Source organism: Gymnoscopelus braueri, assembly GCF_963280865.1.
Source record: "Gymnoscopelus braueri genome assembly, chromosome: 22".
NCBI classification, from domain to species: Eukaryota; Metazoa; Chordata; class Actinopteri; order Myctophiformes; family Myctophidae; genus Gymnoscopelus; species Gymnoscopelus braueri.
This window is the reverse complement of record NC_137624.1, coordinates 47,314,300-47,338,229: the sequence shown is the minus strand read 5'-3', so window position 1 is coordinate 47,338,229 and position 23,930 is coordinate 47,314,300. Positions and strand designations below refer to the sequence as shown.

At 41.1% G+C, this 23,930-nt stretch overlaps 1 protein-coding gene across 1 annotated transcript in view; it reads left to right on the top strand.

Annotated features, from left to right (window-relative positions):
• The window catches only part of skp2 (S-phase kinase-associated protein 2, E3 ubiquitin protein ligase), a 36,052-nt gene that overhangs the window by 6,614 nt on the left and 5,508 nt on the right, over window positions 1-23,930 (top strand). Inside the window, exons 3-7 of the mRNA XM_080419268.1 lie at window positions 1,709-1,820; window positions 8,565-8,708; window positions 15,849-15,979; window positions 17,368-17,419; window positions 18,430-18,537. Coding sequence (XP_080275394.1) covers window positions 1,709-1,820; window positions 8,565-8,708; window positions 15,849-15,979; window positions 17,368-17,419; window positions 18,430-18,537 — 547 coding nt within the window. The remainder of the gene's footprint in view (window positions 1-1,708; window positions 1,821-8,564; window positions 8,709-15,848; window positions 15,980-17,367; window positions 17,420-18,429; window positions 18,538-23,930) is intronic.

The following is a 23,930-nucleotide window of genomic DNA, read 5'->3' as shown; positions in this document are numbered from 1 at the left end:
CACACTAACACTGGCCGGTGGCTAAAAGCTAGGTTGCTAACGCTAACTGCATGTAGCCAATAAAACCACACTAGTCTAAAATAAATACGTTTTGAATTTCATCTTGAGAAATGTACCTGAACCCGATTACCTAATACCATACCTAATTACCATAACATGATTACCATCATGTTATGCCCGAAAGCCCGAAAAAACCTGAGGGGGAAAAAAAGGGAAAAGAAATAATTTATTTTTCTGTTCTGATTGTGTATTTATCTATTATGAAGATTATGAAGATGGCGCTGACGGCGCTGGTTGACGTTAACTTACACTGTGCTGATTTAAATGAAGTTAAATCCTTTCTCACACGACACAGTGCAATGCATCTTCTGCATTTCTCTGCCTCTCTCGACCGAGTCTCCGTCTCGGCCCCCCCCCCCTCACTGTCTGAGACCGACTAGAGAAATAATAAGTCTACTTTGAATCTGAGCGATGCATAGGGTTTGGTCATAGACAGGGGTGCAATGCTCATGGGACGGCTTTGCACGCCGAGCAGGAACCTATTTGACTAGGAGCACGCGCAGGCACACGCATATATTTAAAACTACTTTAAATTCACACCTCAACAAAGTTTACAAAGGCTCCCGACTCACGGCAGGTAAATTAACATAGGAATAAGCCTATGATGCATATCAATTGTCCATTGTGTGACCTGTTGTAGGTGTTAAGCGACGTCATTAAAATACAGTGCAACCACATACCAATCAATCAGCATTGCAACACTGGTCATTAAAAGTTTGGTGCAGTCCAATTGGAAACACTTGGACCCTATACCTGCCTGGTCGTAGTGTTTTTGCCTGGTCCAGTGGTCCTGTCATTAAGAATGACTGACGCTGCTACAGCTAAATCCTTTGATCTCCGACGGCCGCAGAGTCGCAGAATCACTTTCAGTTTCTTTTTCCTCGGTAGGTTTCACTGTTGCTTAAATATGCACACTTTGCAGCTGTTACACTATATTTCTTGTATCCTCTCATTATGTTTTTGAGCTCCTAATTATTTTGTTTCCCCAAATTCGACTTGTAAACAAGCCGTGAATTAAATCACATGGCGCATGTCATGGTGGCTGGAATGGAATACAAAAAACGCTCGTCCCAAAACACACTCGCCCGCGTCTAATCCGGCGGCCTCTGTCCGTGAAATGAATGGGGGCGAGTGTGTTTTGGGGCGAGTGTTCCGGTTACCACCGGAACGCTCGTTTTTTACTCTCTCTCATTCTGCTGCCTGAGCCTAGTGAGCCCTGAGTGTGAGCAGCACAGCGCAAGTTAACGCCAGTCAGTCAGCGCCATGTTCACAATAGATAATCATTTTTTAATTGTTTTTCATGGAGCCCGAGGCTCGGCTCGGCCCGACCAATTAGCATACTTTTGAGGCCGGGCTCGGCCCGAAAACGTTACGTCGGGCCGGGTCGGGTTCGGGTAGAATTTGAGAACTCTAACGTCTCGGTGCGTAACAGAGAATGTTTCTCCATCCAACGGTGTGTAACCGGGAGAGTGTTATGCTTCACATGAGAGTCACATTATTGTGAGAAAAAAAAAAAAACTTTTAATGGACTTATTTTATTAGTGGGACAAGCCTTGTTGCCCTGTTATGTGTGTTGTGTTGATGTGTGTTGATGTGTGTTATGTGTGTTGTGTGTGTTGATGTGTGTTGATGTGTGTTGTGTGTGCAGGCGTCTCCATGGATTCGTTACCAGATGAGATTCTTCTGAGGATCTTCTTGTGTCTTCCTCTCCCAGACCTGCTGAGAAGCTCCAGTGTGTGCAAGCGCTGGCATGACCTGACGTAATTATGATTATTATTAATAATGCTGCAAACAGCTCATAAAGCCTTCCGTGTGAAAAGCTTTACTGTTTACGATGGTTTCTCAATACGCTACGGACGAGGTTTAGTTTATTGAACCATCAGAGGTCAGCAAACCTTAGCATGTTCGTCAAGTCAGACGTAGGCCTGTCACAATTATTACATCATCGTCTAATTGCAATTATTTTATATAATCGCAATTATTTTATAATTATATAATATATATAATTATTTTTCCATAATCGTCATAATCAATTCCATGTTTAAAAATGTCATATTTAAAAGAAAAGACAAAAATAGTGGAAATAGAAGATCTATAAGCTCAAAACGTGTCGCGATCAGGGTTGGGAAGTAACGGATTACATGTAACGCCGTTACGTAATCAGAGTAAAAAAATAACGTAGCGGTAACGTCTTAGAGTACATTTTAAAATGTGTAATCTGGATTACAGTAACGGGGGTGTTGTAACGGGCGTTACAGGAGGATTACATTCTCCCCTTCCCCTCATTAATTTTACAAACAAGTTTTTTTTGATTGATTGATTGAAATTTTTATTAGGCAAAAGAATGTAAAACAACACAGTTACATTTATAATGCTTTTGTCTAAAAGGTCCGGCCAAAAAAGTCCTTGCGGACTTGTTTCCGTTGGGGTCCTTGAGTTAATTTCATAGACATATATAGTAGCAACCAAACAGTTCAAAAATCAACATGAAAATACAGATAATACAGAAAAAGTACCACTATGTACAAAAAAAGCATTTAAAAATATATGTACAAAAAGAAAGGGGGGGGGGAAGCATGGAAAAATAAAAAATTATATACAAAAAAAGCATGAGGAAATACAAAATATGTACAAAAAGAGGAGGGGGGGGGGGTCGTCTGTCTACAGGGAAACTGGTACTAGCTCCTCTTTCGGCCTCCAGAAAGATGGGTTTTTAGGGCTGTTTTGAATGAGCCCAGCGAACTGCATTTTTTGAGGGATGGGGTTAGACTATTCCATTCCTTGGTGGCTGTGCTATAGAAGGAGAATTTGCCCATGTTTGTTTTATGGGTGGGTGGTACCAGATTGTTGTTTACGCTCCCTCTAGTTTCGTGGCTGTGGGTGTCACTAACTTTTTCGAGGTATTTATACAGATATGCGGGTATAGGGGGCATATCGGGCAAATCTGCATTTACAATTTTGAAGACCAGACCCATTTTTAGTTGTTTAACCCTGTCTTCCACCCCGAGCCAGCCTAGGCTGGCAAAGTGAATGGGAGACAGGTGGGTCATGGGCCCCAGTCCGAGAAGTAGTCGGATCAGTTTGTTTTGGGAGGTTTGAAGCTTAGTCTGCAGTGACACTGAGGTGTTGGAGTACCAAGAGGAGCTAGCATAGTCAAAAAGGGGCTGAATCAGGGCCCCTGAGAGGGTCCTGAGGGCCTGAGGGTTGACAAAAGAGGAAACTCTGCCCATAAATCTGGTTCTCTGGTTTACTCCTTTGACCACCTTTGTTGCCATGCTTTCACCTGACAGGTATTTGTCCAGAATACATCCCAAATAGGTAATCTCTTCTTTGCTAGTGATGATTGTGTCATCGACTTTGACCTTGAAGTCATTTACCTTCATTTTACTGAGGGAATGTTTGGTCCCAAATAGGATGGATTCAGTTTTCCCAAGGTGTAAAGACAGTTTGTTATCGGTAAGCCAGGTACGGATTTTTGAGAGTTCAGAGCTGAGAGCTTCCTCAACTTGCAACTTGTCCTCACCCGAGATCAGGAGTGCCGAGTCATCAGCGAACAGGAACAGTTTGCAGTTACAGGCAGCATTCATGTCGTTAATGTATAGAAGGAACAGTAACGGCCCTAGAATGCTGCCTTGAGGAACCCCGCAGCTCACCGGGAGGGATGAGGACCTGGTTCCGTTGATGTCAACCACTTGTTCTCTACCCTCCAAGTAAGATCTCATCCAATTTAGTGATGTGCAATCAAAACCAATCGCCCTCAGCTTATCAAGTAGAATTGCGTGGTTTACAGTGTCAAACGCCTTTTGGAGGTCCAGCATGACCATGCCACAGTATTTGCCCGAGTCTACCTCACGTTTGATGTAGTCGGTCAAATATAGTAGGCATGTGTCAGTGGAGTGGGATGTTCTGAAGCCTGATTGGAATTCAAACAACAGTTTACGCTCGCTGAGGTAGCTGTTGATTTGTTCTTGGATTGATCGCTCTATAACCTTTGAGATGGAACAAAGGATGGAAACAGGCCTATAGTTGCCAGGATCTAGTTTGCTTCCTTTTTTAAATAGAGGGATTACTCTTGCCAACTTGAATTCTTGTGGGACGTGACACTGACTGATGGATAAGTTTGTAATGTGGGCTACTATGGGAGCAATGGAGACCGCTGCGTCTCTGAGGAATCTGGTGGGGATGTTGTCAAGGCCGGTGGCCTTGTTTGGCTGTAGGGCGAGGAGTTTGTTTTGCACATCATCAGTCAATACAGGTTTGAAAAAGAAGGAATCTTTTTTAGCAAGTTATAAATTATTATAACACCAAACAACCACCTGCAAGAGCGCACACTCCGCACAGACGGCAATGGATTGGAGTTGAGCGCAGCGCCACCTCTCTGTGTCAAATCCTCACAGTGGAGGCTGCTGCTGCGTCAGGAGCGGTGTTGCCAGACTTTGCGAGAGAAATAAGCAACCAGGTCTATGAAAACAAGCCCAAAAGAAGCGACTATAAAAGGCCACACAAGCACTTCAAAGATATATAATGTCGTCCATTAAACAATGTGCATATTTATATATGTTGGCTATTTGAAAATAGACGATCTACAAGCTCACAACCGTTCTACCATTATTTACAAGCAACTTCAGAAAAATGTGCCCAATGTGGCTTATAATAATCAGACCAGGCAACACTGCAGACAGGGAGATACTACGGGTGCGTTCGGAAATCCAGCACTGAGCACTGCCCACGGCTTACTTTTGATTGACTCTTTCAGATGTTATTCGTGGCTCTCTTTTTCGTCCTCTTTGCAGTGATGTTCCTGCATAAAAGCCTTTACTCTTAATCTTAAACTGATCAGATGGTTTGGTTAAAGGGACTATAATCTATCAAAGTGTCTTTCTTTGGTTCTGATTGTTACTAGGTTCTGATAGTAACTTGGTATATTCTATTTATTTTATCTAGTCTATGTATAGCCTTAGGGAATATAGTCTGTAACTGTAATTTTATTTATTTTGTCTAGCCTATATGTATAGCCTTAGGGAATATAGTCTGTGCCTGTAATTTTATTTATTTTATCTAGCCTATATGTATAGCCTTAGGGAATATAGGCTGTAAACTAAAGGCATTCAGTGTCTTTTTATTAAAGGATATGCATTTTATTAGGTTTTATTTATTTTTTGTAAAGGTCAAATAAAATGAGGATTTCTATTTAAAGAGTAGCCTACGGTATAGATATAATTGTATAGAGCTGAGTTCTTTGAGTCTTTACTGTCTAGTCAATTTTTTAAACTCATGCCATGTCTATCTAAATGAGTGTCAGCCAGGAATGTCAAAATGTCAAAGAGATTTTATTTGCCACTTTGACCACACATGGATGGAGTTTAGATCCCATGGGGACGGTTGTGTTATTTGAAATGAGCTAGTGTTGGTTGTCAAACAATCAAAATGGTACTGTAGGTCAAGATGCATTTTCTTATGATCTGTTATTAGTTGACACAATGACTCTACAGTAATGTAACTGTTCAGAGAGGTCAAATTCTTAACAATTAAATGAACTTAACCATATTTCTGTTGTCCTTATCTTAACACATTAACTGCCAGAGTTTTTCATTGGAAAAAAAAAGTACTCAGGAGCCGAAATACAGACTTCTTAAGTTTTAAGTTAACAAGGAAGTGGATAGGAGTCTAAATCTTCAACTAATCATATCTCCTTGGTCTTTGGGTGAATTTTTTTTCACTTCACGTAGATCTACGCGATTGGCACGTGGCGGCTTTAAATCGGTTCGCGTAGATCTACGTGATTGGCAGTGAAATGGTTAACACATACAGTGCCAAGAACGCATCGATGCGTTCTTTTTAATCCATCACTTGTGTGCCAAGAACGCATTGATGTGTTTTAAAAAAAAAATAATAATAATAATAATAATTTCACCCAAAGACCAAGGAGATATGATTTTTTGAAGATTTAAACTCCCATCCACTTCCTTGTTAACTTCAAACTTAAAAATTCTGTATCTCGGCTCCTGAGTACTTTTTTTTTCTCAATGAAAAATCTCTGGCATAAAACAGCTAAAAAATCTGAAATAACTCTGGCATTCAATGTGTTAATTTCATAGGCTCAACATTCTTGTCTATCAATGGTAAAACGTGTATTATCTAATTAAATATAGTTTTGCTTAAAAGTAATCCAAAAGTAACTGAAAGTAACTAGTTGTTACTTTTAAAATGGAGTAATCGGGATTACGTTACTGACTACATTTTTTAGCAAGTAACTTGTAACTGTAGGGGATTCCTTTTTAAAAGTAACCCTCCCAACCCTGGTCGCGATGTGACGAGTTTTGAGCTTATAGATCTGCTATTTCCACTATTAATGTTTATTTTTAAGTATAAAGTAATTAAATATGTGTTATTTGTCATATCTGCCCTTTGCAACTTTTGTTTACTAAAGCTAAAAGCCAAACAGAAATGTATTTTTTATTTATAATGTTCCATTAATTTTCAACGACAGAAACACAATTAAATCGTTAATCGCAATTATTTGAGTGATAATTAATCGTCAACTTAAATTTGTAATCGTGACGACGTCCAGGTGTGATGAGTCATGTATGTTTTATGTCCAGGTGTGATGAGTCATGTATGTTTTATGTCCAGGTGTGATGAGTCATGTATGTTTTATGTCCAGGTGTGATGAGTCATGTATGTTTTATGTCCAGGTGTGATGAGTCATGTATGTTTTATGTCCAGGTGTGATGAGTCATGTATGTTTTATGTCCAGGTGTGATGAGTCATGTATGTTTTTTATGTCCAGGTGTGATGAGTCATGTATGTTTTATGTCCAGGTGTGATGAGTCATGTATGTTTTATGTCCAGGTGTGATGAGTCATGTATGTTTTATGTCCAGGTGTGAGTCATGTATGTTTTACGTCCAGGTGTGATGAGTCATGTATGTTTTATGTCCAGGTGTGATGAGTCATGTATGTTTTATGTCCAGGTGTGATGAGTCATGTATGTTTTATGTCCAGGTGTGATGAGTCATGTATGTTTTATGTCCAGGTGTGATGAGTCATGTATGTTTTATGTCCAGGTGTGATGAGTCATGTATGTTTTACGTCCAGGTGTGATGAGTCATGTATGTTTTATGTCCAGGTGTGATGAGTCATGTATGTTTTACGTCCAGGTGTGATGAGTCATGTATGTTTTATGTCCAGGTGTGATGAGTCATGTATGTTTTATGTCCAGGTGTGATGAGTCATGTATGTTTTATGTCCAGGTGTGATGAGTCATGTATGTTTTATGTCCAGGTGTGATGAGTCATGTATGTTTTATGTCCAGGTGTGATGAGTCATGTATGTTTTATGTCCAGGTGTGATGAGTCATGTATGTTTTATGTCCAGGTGTGATGAGTCATGTATGTTTTATGTCCAGGTGTGATGAGTCATGTATGTTTTATGTCCAGGTGTGATGAGTCATGTATGTTTTATGTCCAGGTGTGATGAGTCATGTATGTTTTACGTCCAGGTGTGATGAGTCATGTATGTTTTACGTCCAGGTGTGATGAGTCATGTATGTTTTATGTCCAGGTGTGATGAGTCATGTATGTTTTTTATGTCCAGGTGTGATGAGTCATGTATGTTTTTTATGTCCAGGTGTGATGAGTCATGTATGTTTTATGTCCAGGTGTGATGAGTCATGTATGTTTTTTATGTCCAGGTGTGATGAGTCATGTATGTTTTATGTCCAGGTGTGATGAGTCATGTATGTTTTATGTCCAGGTGTGATGAGTCATGTATGTTTTATGTCCAGGTGTGATGAGTCATGTATGTTTTATGTCCAGGTGTGATGAGTCATGTATGTTTTATGTCCAGGTGTGATGAGTCATGTATGTTTTATGTCCAGGTGTGATGAGTCATGTATGTTTTTTATGTCCAGGTGTGATGAGTCATGTATGTTTTTTATGTCCAGGTGTGATGAGTCATGTATGTTTTATGTCCAGGTGTGATGAGTCATGTATGTTTTTTATGTCCAGGTGTGATGAGTCATGTATGTTTTATGTCCAGGTGTGATGAGTCATGTATGTTTTATGTCCAGGTGTGATGAGTCATGTATGTTTTATGTCCAGGTGTGATGAGTCATGTATGTTTTATGTCCAGGTGTGATGAGTCATGTATGTTTTATGTCCAGGTGTGATGAGTCATGTATGTTTTATGTCCAGGTGTGATGAGTCATGTATGTTTTATGTCCAGGTGTGATGAGTCATGTATGTTTTATGTCCAGGTGTGATGAGTCATGTATGTTTTATGTCCAGGTGTGATGAGTCATGTATGTTTTATGTCCAGGTGTGATGAGTCATGTATGTTTTATGTCCAGGTGTGATGAGTCATGTATGTTTTATGTCCAGGTGTGATGAGTCATGTATGTTTTATGTCCAGGTGTGATGAGTCATGTATGTTTTACGTCCAGGTGTGATGAGTCATGTATGTTTTATGTCCAGGTGTGATGAGTCATGTATGTTTTACGTCCAGGTGTGATGAGTCACTGTGGCGCAGTGTGGACCTTGGGGGAGCCACCCACATGGTGGGGGCCCTACAGAGGGTGCTGACAGCTGGGGTGCGGAAGCTGCGATGTCCCTCCTCCTTCATCACAGACTTCCAGCTAACACACACACAGTGAGTACACACACACACACACACACACACACACACACACACACACACACACACACACACACACACACACACACACATGTTTTGCTATTACTCCTTCAGATTCTGTCCAAAAATCACGCGAATTGGCACCCACTGGCCCTCATTTATCAACGCGGTGTAGACCAAATAATGGGCGTACGGTGAGATCAACCCAACTTTCAGCATTTATTAATCTATCCTGACTTTGTCTTCAGCGTAGGCTACAGCCTGCTCAGATCTCACGTCAGGTCTGAGGCAGTTGTTGACGTTGTCTGAACCCGTTTGTTACATTGTAGACATGAGGAGCAGCATGTCTGACAGGCATCTAGACACATGTATCCACTCCTAAATGTATATCTAACACACTAATAAATAATCCCTGTGAAAATAAACTAATTTAAACAAACTGCTTTAACAGTCATTCAGATAAAATTGCAGATATGGCTGCATTGGCTATTTGAAAATAGCAGATCTACAAGCTCACAACGCAACGCTTCACATCTACAGGCGTTGTGAGCTTGTAGATCTGCTATTTTCAAAACATACGAGCGCTAATGCGAGAGCATTTTCGGGAGTTCGGACCGGCGCAGCGGCGCCGCTGTAATATCTTTTCATGGCCACCGGGAGATCGGACATTTAACCCTCCCAACACACACCAGCCTTCATCCATTAATGTTTTCTCTCATTAACGTGGTGTTCCCAGTCTCACCGGGAATAGCCTACACTCCTCGGTATGGGTTAAATAAATTAATATACAGACATATTCCATTCATGGTAATGTGATTGGTGTAATCTGTCTTTCATGTAGGCTACTAGCCTACTTGACCAAGATTGTACCGTTACGCAGTTGGGCTTGTGTGTGTGTGTGTGTGTGTGTGTGTGTGTGTGTGTGTGTGTGTGTGTGTGTGTGTGTGTGTGTGTGTGTGTGTGTGTGTGTGTGTGTGTGTGTGAGAGACGTCACACGCGTCGTAAATTCGGGGCGTTTCGAGAATATTTAAGGGCGTGTTCTTTAAAGGAGAATTCCGGACAAATTAAGTGTTATCTTTGATGTCTCGTTACTCACCTACCGACGTAAAAAGTGGCGTTCTTTTTTTCGATTTAACGATTTAACACTGGACGATTTAACACTGGATGCTTGTTTCTTTCCAGAACCTGGCAACTCGTGTTGCCAGGTTCTGGAAACAAGCAACCAGTGTTAAATCGTTCGCCATTAACGGTAGCCTCGCAGGAAGTTTCAGCGCATGTTTGACTATCATGAGACTCTACAATGAATAGTAGTAGAGAAAAAAATAACTTTGCATCGGTTATAATAGACGCATTTCCCTAACCCACGCGCTCCCATTATGACAACGGAGGGGGTTTAAAAAATGACGACAGGGGAATCTATGGAAAAAAAGAACGCCACTTTTTACGTCGGTAGGTGAGTAACGAGACATCAAAGATAACACTTAATTTGTCCGGAATTCTCCTTTAAATGACGCTCGGTTTCAGCCGTCAGATTTATCAGAGCTCCGACCAAATGTACGCTAGGATTGGCTGTATAGGATCCTTTGATAAATGCCACTTAGACTTTGGCCGTTTTTTATGCTCCATTGATAAATGAAGGCCACTATCTCTACAGTCATGTGTCCGATATCTCGAGATTTCAATCTAGTCTAGTCATAGTGTTCTGTCACTATGAACGTCAGATCTCACCAAAAATAAGAAAAATAAATCCTATTAAAATACGCGATCTAACGCAAGGCCTATAGAGTACAGAAGTCCTGACGTCACTCGTTCATCCCCTGGTTCGTAAAGTCATTTCTCTATGCAGAATAACATTGGGTCATCTTAGAATCGTCTCATATAAGAATTGGGGTCCAAAAATAAACAAACTGTATCTGTGATATTGTCAGGGAGGAGGTTCTGTATGGTATATGATAGTCAGTCACTTATATTTGATACAGTCTGTTTCTGGCGAAAATTTTACTAATTCGGCGGAAGTAACATTATGGTTTTCTCACCGTCAGTTGATGCTTCATATCCATAAGAGTCAAACCGCCGGATCATTAGTTTATTTATGGAACACAGTTCTTATTTGACGCGATATTAAAGAAGTCTATGGGGATTCAGAACGGGGGGGGGGGAAACCGCGAACTAGGTAGGATGTGTAAATTACGTCAGACTTCGGAGCTCTATTGGCGCACGTTTTAAGCTGTGGCGAACCCGGGATGGTTCTACTGTACCATTCATCCTAACATATACTCTCTTCAATGACATTAACATTGTCTCTTTAATGACATTAACATTGTCTCTTCAATGACATTAACATTGTCTCTTTAATGACATTAACATTGTCTCTTCAATGACATTAACATTGTCTCTTTAATGACATTAACATTGTCTCTTTAATGACATTAACATTGTCTCTTTAATGACATTAACATTCTCTTCAATGACATTAACATTGTCTCTTTAATGACATTAACATTGTCTCTTTAATGACATTAACATTGTCTCGTTAATGACATTAACATTGTCTAACATTGTCTCGTTAATGACATTAACATTGCTCTCCATGTTAATTATTCCACCTCGTTAGTGACAATGGGCTTGATTCTCTAAGCTGTTTTTATTCCCATATTTTGAACGGAAAGGAATTATGCAAATTCTGTCATGAGTCTGATTCATTCATCTATTTCTGTCGGTTAATTTTGCAGGAGATCCGCTGGTTCTCACGTCTGCTCTGATGTAGACTTACACTTACACATTAGAATGCCTTATTGTCTCCGCCAGGCCGAAAGGCATGGCGAGAGAGTATGTTTTACCCCCTGTCCGTCCGTGTGTCCGTCCGTCATTCTGTCATTTTGTGTACAGCTAATCTCTGGCACTGTTGGCTTGATCGCAGTCAAACTGTGCACACACACTCCCTGGATGCCAGAGCAGAACCTCTGCCCCACATTTTTCAAATGGGCCTTTTATAGCGCCACCAGGAGGCCGCTTTTTGCAAAACACATTTTTTGACAGTACTCCTACAGATTTTATCCAAACATCACGCAAATCAGTACACAGTATCTCTATAGTCATGTGATCAACACGGATCTGTCCAATTTTCCATATTTCATCCTGATTGGCTAAGGTTGCCTTCCAAAGTTTGCAGGATTGCTCCGTTTTCAACAAAATGCCTCAAATCATGAACGCAGCTTGCGATTTCCGTGAGATTTCACACGCACATTCCCACTAGGCCGAGGAAGAAATGCCACTTGAAAATGTTCAAATCAGCCTCATGGTGGCGCTATATAAAAGGCCGATCTGTGTTTTTAACTATAACTGCACCGATCTGCATGAAACTTTGCACGCACACTCCCTAGAGGCCAAGGAAAAACAACTGCCCTGCATTTTTCACATTTATCACATTTGCCTTTCATAGCGCCACCAGGAGGCCGACTTATGTAAAAAAAAATTTTGATATTAAGCCTTCAGAATGTATCCTTATTTCACGCAAATCAGTACACATGATCTCTATAGTCATGTGATCACGATGGATCTTTTACATTTTTCATATTCCATCCTGATTGGCTAACATTGACATCTAAAGTTTGCAGGAGTGGCCCGTTTTGAACAAAATGCCAAAAATCATGAATGCAGCGTCCGATTGTGGTGACAATTTGCACGCACATTGGCACTACATCGAAGAACAAATGCCACCCTTTTAACATTGCCCTATTATAGCGCCACCAGGAGGCCGATTTTGCAACACCTTTCTTTTTTATATTACTCCTACAAATTCAAACATCATGCAAATCAGTACCCATTGTCTCTATAGTCAAGTGATCAAGATGGTTCCGTCCGATTTTTCATATTCCATCCTGATTGGCTAATTCCGAACATTGTTGGCCCACAATAACCTACCTGACCTGGCGGAGACCTGTGCTCCGAGGAGCACTTTTTCTAGTTCTTCATGACTTACACATTAGAATGCCTTATTCTTCATGACTTACACATTAGAATGCCTTATTCTTCATGACTTACACATTAGAATGCATTATTCTTCATGACTTACACATTAGAATGCCTTATTCTTCATGACTTACACATTAGAATGCCTTATTCTTCATGACTTACACATTAGAATGCCTTATTCTTCATGACTTACACATTAGAATGCCTTATTCTTCATGACTTACACATTAGAATGCCTTATTCTTCATCACTTACACATTAGAATGCCTTATTCTTCATGACTTACACATTAGAATGCCTTATTCTTCATCACTTACACATTAGAATGCCTTATTCTTCATGACTTACACATTAGAATGCCTTATTCTTCATGACTTACACATTAGAATGCCTTATTCTTCATGACTTACACATTAGAATGCCTTATTCTTCATGACTTACACATTATAATGCCTTATTCTTCATGACTTACACATTAGAATGACTTATTCTTCATGACTTACACATTATAATGCCTTATTCTTCATCACTTACACATTAGAATGCCTTATTCTTCATGACTTACACATTAGAATGCCTTATTCTTCATGACTTACACATTAGAATGCCTTATTCTTCATGACTTACACATTAGAATGCCTTATTCATGCATATTATAGACATGATGAAATTTCAACCGATTTTTATATATTTTCAGGTGACGCATTTAGAGCTGAATTATTAGTTCCCTCTGCGTGTTGCCACAGTTTGGCCTTTTTGCCAAGTCCAATGTTGTGCTTTTAATTTATAATATTGACCTCATCAGTGATCACATGACTCAGTCTTACTCATCAGTGATCACATGACTCAGTCTTACTCATCAGTGATCACATGACACAGTCTTACTCATCAGTGATCACATGACACAGTCTTACTCATCAGTGATCACATGACTCAGTCTTACTCATCAGTGATCACATGACGCAGTCTTACTCATCAGTGATCACATGACTCAGTCTTACTCATCGGTGATCACATGACAGTCTTACTCATCAGTGATCACATGACACAGTCTTACTCATCAGTGATCACATGACACAGTCTTACTCATCAGTGATCACATGACTCAGTCTTACTCATCAGTGATCACATGACACAGTCTTACTCATCAGTGATCACATGACAGTCTTACTCATCAGTGATCACATGACACAGTCTTACTCATCAGTGATCACATGACTCAGTCTTACTCATCAGTGATCACATGACTCAGTCTTACTCATCAGTGATCACATGACTCAGTCTTACTCATCAGTGATCACATGACAGTCTTACTCATCAGTGATCACATGACTCAGTCTTACTCATCAGTGATCACATGACTCAGTCTTACTCATCAGTGATCACATGACTCAGTCTTACTCATCAGTGATCACATGACACAGTCTTACTCATCAGTGATCACATGACAGTCTTACTCATCAGTGATCACATGACACAGTCTTACTCATCAGTGATCACATGACTCAGTCTTACTCATCAGTGATCACATGACTCAGTCTTACTCATCAGTGATCACATGACACAGTCTTACTCATCAGTGATCACATGACACAGTCTTACTCATCAGTGATCACATGACACAGTCTTACTCATCAGTGATCACATGACACAGTCTTACTCATCAGTGATCACATGACACAGTCTTACTCATCAGTGATCACATGACACAGTCTTACTCATCAGTGATCACATGACTCAGTCTTACTCATCAGTGATCACATGACTCAGTCTTACTCATCAGTGATCACATGACACAGTCTTACTCATCAGTGATCACATGACACAGTCTTACTCATCAGTGATCACATGACACAGTCTTACTCATCAGTGATCACATGACTCAGTCTTACTCATCAGTGATCACATGACACAGTCTTACTCATCAGTGATCACATGACTCAGTCTTACTCATCAGTGATCACATGACTCAGTCTTACTCATCAGTGATCACATGACTCAGTCTTACTCATCAGTGATCACATGACTCAGTCTTACTCATCAGTGATCACATGACTCAGTCTTACTCATCAGTGATCACATAATCTCTCAAGAACAGATTCTGCTCTGCGTTGGAATCTGTGGTGAAGGTTGGTCATAACGTGTACACACTGGTCATAATATATAATATATGTCTATATAATAATATATAAGGTCATAACGTGTACACACTGGCCTACAAGTGGGCGTGCCTTCAGATCAGGAAGCAGGCCGCGCTTTACCCAATCAAATGTAGTGGGTGGGATTCACGTGTCCGTCGATCCTTCCCCCCTCGAAACAAACCCAAACTCATTTAACAATAGCGTCCTCGGAGCAGATATTCACATTTTAACTTGCTCTTTCATCATAGAAACAAGTGCTGCTTTACCAAAACCATCCATGTTCTCTGGGAGAAGTGGTGTTAGTGTTCTGTGTAGAAATATTGTTAGTGGGAATGAAAACATAGTCGCACCACCGGAAGTGAAAGGCTGAAGGCAGACCAACACCCCGGGTGCTCCATTTAGCTCCCCCCAGAGCCAAGTGAAAGAGTAAAAAACAGCAGAGGGCGCTGTTTTTCCTTCTCATTTGGCTCTGAGTTCCCAGATTGGTGATCACATGACTCAGTCTTACTCATCAGTGATCACATGACTCAGTCTTACTCATCAGTGATCACATGACTCAGTCTTACTCATCAGTGATCACATGACTCAGTCTTACTCATCAGTGATCACATGACTCAGTCTTACTCATCAGTGATCACATGACTCAGTCTTACCATCTGATGAGGATACAGTATGGTGTGTCCTGTACTCTAATTCTGACGTAGGACAGTTCTATAGATCAGTGTTATGTGGTGATGTTCCATATGTTCTATAGATCAGTGTTATGTGGTGATGTTCCATATGTTCTATAGATCAGTGTTATGTGGTGATGTTCCATATGTTCTATAGATCAGTGTTATATGGTTATGTTCCATATGTTCTATAGATCAGTGTTATGTGGTTATGTTCCATATGTTCTATAGATCAGTGTTATATGGTGATGTTCTATATGTTCTATAGATCAGTGTTATGTGTTGATGTTCCATATGTTCTATAGATCAGTGTTATGTGGTGATGTTCCATATGTTCTATAGATCAGTGTTATGTGGTTAATTTCCAGGTTAGAGGAACTGAACATTTCGTGGAACAGGAACTTCTCTCAGGAACATGTGAAGCAGGTTGTGAGCAGCGTGACCTCTGATCTCACACACCTCAACCTGAGTGGATACAGAGAGACCCTCTGTCTGGAAGGTACACACACACACACACACACACACACACACACACACACACACACACACACACACACACACACACACACACACTGGAAGGGTCTATCATGTTTAGGGTTATTTTTAACTGGAGGACAGTCATCTCGATGGTGCACTTTCTTTAGGAAAGCAGAATACTTTTTTCCAAAATGGGTTTATAGCCCATTTAGACTTTTTACATACTAGAGTATGTCATTTAGACTCTTCACATACTAGAGTATGTCATTTAGACTCTTTACATACTAGAGTATGTCAGTTAGACTCTTTACATACTAGAGTATGTCTGACAGAAATGTCAGAGCTTAAATCGACATGTAAATATGAAATAAATGCATAAACATGTAGATAAGATATAAAGTTAGAGCTAGCAGCTGCTAGCATTGCTAACCAAATCTTCAGTTTCCATCCAAACATCGCGAAATCGCTGTAAAATCCGCTATTTCTACGCAATCGTTTTGAAAGGTATCACTAGTCTGTTGGCTTGTGTCAATGTAAATCTCAAAGAAAGATGTATTAACAATCATATTTTGTTAAAACTGTATTTATATGTATGTTGGTCCTCCTGGGCACTGGTTCCAACAGGGGGCAGTGGCGAACGCTTGGTCTCAGAGAGCATACAGAACACATAGAGCCTTGTAAACCATAGATATAGAAACCTAGATACCTCATTGGCCTCTGCAGTTCGTTGGAGCGACCTGTTTCGTATGGTGGCCGCCATACGCGCTGTGATTGGCCATTGCCCGTTCCCCCCGGAAATGGGGGGAACGGGCACTGGCCAATCACAGCGCGTCTTTTCCAGGACTTGTCAGAATCTAGTTGTCACGCCCCCACCCGCCCCCCGCCTCTCATTGGCCTACTGAACGCCCCCTTCTGTGACGCACGCAGACATTTCCAGCTGCCCCCCCCGGGAAGCGGAAGCGCGCCCGCCATTCAGACGCTTCAGAGCCAGAGGAGGCGTCTACCTTTATATGTCTATGTTGTAAACAAAGGGAATGCAAACCCCGCTCTGCATGATGGGATAGATAGCCAGGTATACTATCTCTGAATGAGAGACATTCAAGTGGTGTTTTCTCTGCTGAAGAGATTGAACTTGACTTCAGTTCTATAAACTGTAGTTTCAAAACTATTCACTCAATCTTTAACCAATATATCATTATTTTGCTATGATTCCCTGCTTTCATATGACATGAAATCATGAAAATGAAAAAAATGATAGATGACTCAACCCCAGTCAAACTGGTCACATATATGAAAATATATGAACATTTTTAACATGGAATTGATTGATGCTTACGCTTATGCTTATTTTGTTCCAGATGTTTTATAGATCAGTGTTTGATGTGGAGGTGTTGTTTCTTTTTCCCCCAGATGTGAAGATCCTGGTGAAACGATGTCCCAACATTATAACTCTGGATCTGAGGTCTGTTTATTCATCCATGTTGTTGTGTGATTTATGTTGTTGTATGATTGATGTTGTTGTGTGATTGATGTTGTTGTTGTGTGATTGATGTTGTTGTTGTGTGATCGATGTTGTTGTGTGATTGATGTTGTGTGATTTATGTTGTTGTTGTGTGATTTATGTTGTTGTTGTGTGATTTATGTTGTTGTGTGATTGATGTTGTTGTTGTGTGATTGATGTTGTTGTGTGATTGATGTTGTGTGATTTATGTTGTTGTTGTGTGATTTATGTTGTTGTTGTGTGATTTATGTTGTGTGATTGATGTTGTTGTGTGATTGATGTTGTTGTGTGATTGATGTTGTTGTGTGATTGATGTTGTGTGATTGATGTTGTTGTGTGATTGATGTTGTGTGATTGATGTTGTTGTTGTGTGATTTATGTTGTGTGATTGATGTTGTTGTGTGATTGATGTTCTTGTGTTATTGATGTTGTTGTGTGATTGATGTTGTTGTGTGATTGATGTTGTTGTGATTTATGTTGTGTGATTGATGTTGTTGTGTGATTGATGTTGTTGTGTGATTGATGTTGTTGTGTGATTGATGTTCTTGTGTTATTGATGTTGTTGTGTGATTGATGTTCTTGTGTGATTGATGTTGTTGTGTGATTGATGTTGTTGTGTGATTGATGTTGTTGTGTGATTGATGTTCTTGTGTGATTGATGTTGTTGTGTGATTGATGTTCTTGTGTTATTGATGTTGTTGTGTGATTGATGTTGTTGTGTGATTGATGTTGTGTGATTGATGTTGTTGTTGTGTGATTTATGTTGTGTGATTGATGTTGTTGTGTGATTGATGTTGTGTGATTGATGTTGTTGTTGTGTGATTGATGTTGTGTGATTGATGTTGTTGTGTGATTGATGTTGTTGTGTGATTGATGTTGTTGTGTGATTGATGTTGTGTGATTTATGTTGTTGTGTGATTGATGTTGTGCTATATGTGTTGTTGTGTTATTTATGTTCTTGTTTGTTGCAGTGACAGCGCTCAGCTGACCACCGACTGTTTTCCTGTCATCGGACAACTAAAAAACCTTATGCACCTGTCCTTGAGTCGCTGCTACCAGATTCACCCTGCTACTCTAGTGTAAGTCATCCTTATGTACCTTATTCACCCTGCTACTCTAGTGTAAGTCATCCTTATGTACCTTGTTCACCCTGCTACTCTAGTGTAAGTCATCCTTATGTACCTTGTTCACCCTGCTACTCTAGTGTAAGTCATCCTTATGTACCTTATTCACCCTGCTACTCTAGTGTAAGTCATCCTTATGTACCTTATTCACCCTGCTACTCTAGTGTAAGTCATCCTTATGTACCTTATTCACCCTGCTACTCTAGTGTAAGTAGGGTTGTTCGATATTGGCTTCATGGATTGGATCATGCTCTCCCTGAGATAATCCTGACAATACCCACTACAACTAAGGCAAATTGTTTGACTTTTGAGTTTTGACTTCTTCACAAATGGTAAAACAAAACTACAACAAAAACAATGAGGTCACACAGCTTCAGTCCAGACTCCAGAGTAGTAAACATAGTCCTCCTTTAGTCCAATGCCAGATTCCATTCCCCAAAGTTCGGTCACTCGCTCACTCTCCTCGCTTCCTCCACTCGCGCCTAAGCCCCGCCCCTGCGAGGAGCCGAGGATTATTTGCGAGGACGAGTGGCCGACCAGCTGGAGGGGATCGGACTGCACTTGCTGCGCGTCATTTCAAAGCGACGGCAAATTCCGCGATCACTTATGACGTCTCACACAGCTGGATCACTGGAACACAGCCAACACAGCCAACCGAGCCGATCATATAGCTTGTCATTGCCATGAAAATAATATGTATGCATAGAATAATATGCAGGTATAGAATAATACAGAATAGAATAGACAATTCATCAATGTGGATGGCCACATTGTTATCTTTATAGTTAACATTTTGTGCAAAGCCATTTATTCCTGAAATAGTGAACGAAGCGCCAGGATGAGCAAACTTACATTTATGAATTAAATCCTGACCCGTCCCTCTTTTTGCTCTTACAGTCCCCAGACCCCCCACCCCCCGCAGCAGTCCCGCACGGCACTGCTGCTTATAACAGCCACCGTATATTACAGAGTATGTCTGACTCTGAATTACATCATTCATGCAGGGTGGCCATACGTCCTCTTTTACCCGGACATATACTCTTTTGGGGGGCTGTCTGGGGGGGTTTTATAAAATCCTTCAAATGTCCGGGGTTGAGAGTTTGGGTGATATCCTCCCCACTTCTGGGAAGAAGAAAAAAACTCAGACGATTTTGTGATTTTGCTTGATATTGTTTGATAGCGAAATAAATCATGACTGATAGACATGAAAGAAGACCCTTCACAGCAAATAGATAATTTTAAAATTTAAGAATCGGTTCAGAATTGAATGAGTACGGCTATAGTTAAATAGCGTAAAGTGTCCTCTTTTTGGGGAATTCAGAATATAGTCACCCTATATACAGTCTATATATAAATACAATACATTATTTTAAACATAATCTTTGTCACAGTAATTTATAATAGTCCATGCACTGCATTGAGGCATGCACGGAGAGAAATGAACTATCAGCTTTTGAGACAGTATAAGTGTGCACAATATGTTACAATGTATATAATTGTATTATACTTTATATCATACAAAGCAATAAAGCCAGTGGCTTGTTGCGTCTTTTCAGTTAATTTACACTGTGTGTGGGTGTGTGTGTGTGTGTGTGTGTGTGTGTGTGTGTGTGTGTGTGTGTGTGTGTGTGAGATGGGCAACGAGTGCTCGGCGGGGGCAGCCGGTGTTTTCGGGGCATGGTTTCGGATTTCAAGCATTGTTTGTGTGGCCACATGTGGAGGAGGACCATGTATACGTCACGGGAGAAGGGAAAAAACAAAAAAAACGTGTACACGTGATGCGGAAGTCTGCCGCGGAGGAGCTGACGAGAGTGGTCGAGCCTACACTTGATGTACACTCGCTAAATGCGGAAGTAGAGAGCCGCCTCGGCTCCTCCACTCGACTCCACTCGCCTCCTCCAAGAAGCAACTGAGTAATTGGAATTTAGCACATCCGGTTTGGAGTCGGAGTGACCGAGTGGGAGTGAGCGAGTGGCCGAGATTTTCGGGTTTGGAATCTGGCTCAAGTCACGAGTCTGAAAGACTGACTGGCCAATGTAACTGGCCATAACTTGGCAAATAATACAATACTGGGCTCAATCTGCCCTGCTCTTTCGTATGAGTAACAAAAATGTGCAAATAAAAACAAGAAAGGCACAAAAACTAAAACTGCTTCAGTCCAGACTAGTAGAGAACATAGCCCTCCTTTTAAAGTGCAACAAAATGAACAAAAAAGGCACAAAACATAACAGCTTCACTCAGTCCAGACTAGACTAGGTTAACATAGCCCTCCTTTTAAAGTGCAACAAATGAAGCTCAAAGACTGGGCTGGGCTATATGACTGGCCTAGTTCTTTTCCCCCTTGGCCTTGTCCTCACGTGTGAGAGGTAGATTTTTCTGTATGAAAACAAGCATCTCGGCATTCTCGCAATGTATGCGATTTCTCTTCTCGTCAATGATATGGGCGACAGCGCTGAACAGCTGTTTGCTGTCGACACTGGTGCAGTGAGGTACTTGCGGTCAACAATAGCAGCCTTTGGTGAGCCTCCAGTACTCCAAAGGGCATCCTCCTTTCTTGAGGATGCCTTCTCCCAGGTATGCATGCACCTAAAGAAAAAGGGGAGAAAAAACATCTATTTAGGTTTCTTCAAAGCACTGACAGCCAAATGTTTATTTCATTAATTTTATGTACATTTTCATGTGAAGCACTAATAAAGTTTATTATTTACTCACCTCAGATGCTGTCCCGCCTGTAGTTGCTTCTTCAGTGACTTCATTCTCCTCGAGAAGTTCTTGGTACATGTCCTGCAGTTTGGCTTTCTTTGGTGGGCAGTCCTGGTCCTCCTGGCCCGGGTCATCTGCACTGGCACCAGCAGCCTCCCCTTGGGCACCAGCAGCCTCCCCTTGGGCACCAGCAGCCTCTCCTTGGGCACCAGCAGCCTCCCCTTGGGCACCAGCAGCCTCCCCTTGCTGATCACCAGTGTCACCTAAAATAGCGATCTTTGTAACGGGCATCAACCATGGTTGCAATGACATAAAGAAGTTCACTTTGGACAGATTTAAAGCGATCACTAACAGCTTCCAGTAGTATACGTTTGGCTGTTTTGACACCTTGGTCGGCTTCATCCTCCTTGGTAAGCAGCCGCTTCAGGGACACAACAGCAGGGACAACATCTGCAGCAGTGGCCTGTATATAGCTGATGTCCCTGGTTAGTTGTTCAAAGGGTTCCAGTAGGGTGATCACCAGAATTCCCCATTGAGTTGCTGTCAATATTGCAGGGAGTTCATGATCAGCAGCATATGCACTTAAAGCCCTCTTCTGCTCCACCAGGCTCTGCATCATGTAAAAGGTGGAATTCCACCTGGTGGAGACATCTTGCTGGAGCTTTTTGACTGGAACTTTGACTTCCTTTTGTATGGCTTCTAAACGACTGCAAGCTAGTTGTGAGTGCTTGAAGTGGCCTACCACTCGCCTCCCCAGAGCCAGAGCTTCTGAAATGCTGCGTTGAGACAGGGCTCCTCCGTTCACTGCAAGCTGCAAGGTGTGCGCCATGCAGGGCAGACTTGGCACACTGCAGCTTTAGCCATGTTGCGCGCTTTTTTGTGCGTTTTCGCCTTGGGGATTTTCCATGTCTCAAACATTGCTTCAAAAGCAGACGAGATTACAGCGTATGTATGAGACCCACGGCACTCTTGAGAATGAAGCACAGCCTTCTTCAGCACAAAGTCCTTATCTAGCCACTGTGCAGTCAAGCTCAACATGCTAACCTGGCTAACACTTGAAGACCAGATATCTGTCGTGAAGCTAACGGATACAGCATCAGAAATTAGCTTCTCGACGATGCTTTTAACGATGTTGTACAATTCGGGTAATGCATCGACTGTGAAATACTTGCGACTGGGTATGGCATAGCGTGGCTCGAGGAACTCCACAAGTTTGGTGAAGCCGTCGTCTTGCACAATCGAAAATGGTTGGTTATCCAATGGGATACACTCCATTATTTTATAACTTATGGCTTTCGCCCTGGGGTGGTCCTATTTTTGTTTTTCCTCGGTTGACTCTTTAAGCGATAACTGTGTGGTCTTTTTCGGTGCTGGCTTACTCTCCTTAGACTTCTGCTCATATTCATCGTAGATCGTCTTATGTTTCTTCCGGAGGTGGGAGATTAAATTTCTGGTATTGTTACACGTTACACGTCTTGTTTCCTCCTCGACTAACCGACGCTTTGCAGTCATTGCAAATCGCCAGTTTTTTATCCGTAGGACACACTTGAAAATGATCCCAAACTAAAGACATGACGTTAGTCGGGCACCGAGCGAGCTACTAGCTTGTTAGCCACGACTGCAGCAACCCATGTTATGCTTGTTGTTGTACTGCTGTGCTCGCGGTTTGATGAGGTCATCAAGCGTGCACCAGTAAACATATCATGCAGCGTTGAAGTCTGACTAGCTCAGAAGCGCAGCTCATAAATGCTGTAGGACTGAATTGATATAAGTATAACGACTAAATTGGGGGAAAAAAGGGGGTGAAACATAATTAATTGTTTTAAAACCGATGCAGATATTTTCCGATATTACTTTTTTATGATATTATCGGCCGGCCGATAATATCGGACAACCCTAAGTGTAAGTCATCCTTATTTACCTTATTCACTGCTACTCTAGTGTAAGTCATCCTTATTTACCTTATTCACTGCTTCTCTAGTGTAAGTCATCCTTATTTACCTTATTCACTACTACTCTAGTGTAAGTCATCCTTATTTACCTTATTCACTGCTTCTCTAGTGTAAGTCATCCTTATTGACCTTATTCACTGCTACTCTAGTGTAAGTCATCCTTATTTTCATTTTTTCAACATTGGCCAGGATCTTCATCTTCAGTTTAAAAATTGCTTTATTTATACAACAAAGTGTTTTACACACAAAGGTTCAAGGTTCAACTTTATTGTCAACAATACCATTTACAAGTAAAAGGCACGTGAAACTCATTGTGCGCTAAAAAACCAACACAGCAGCTACAGTCTCAGTAGTTCCACATTCAGACTCAATGTTATGTTAGAAACTAAGCTGCTTAATAAAAACATGTATAAGATCTAAACTACCTAAGTGCAAAAAGCTCATGTGCAAACTGCATTGTCATGGATCTAATACATTAGCCACAGACATATGGCTATATACCGGTAGTCCGGGCCATGTAGTGTTCAGTGTGTGAAAACAGGACAGAACATTGTCCTCTGGTCATAGAGATGTAGAAGGACAGAACATTGTCCTCTGGTCATAGAGATGTAGAAGGACAGAACATTGTCCTCTGGTCATAGAGATGTAGAAGGACAGGACATTGTCCTCTGGTCATAGAGATGTAGAAGGACA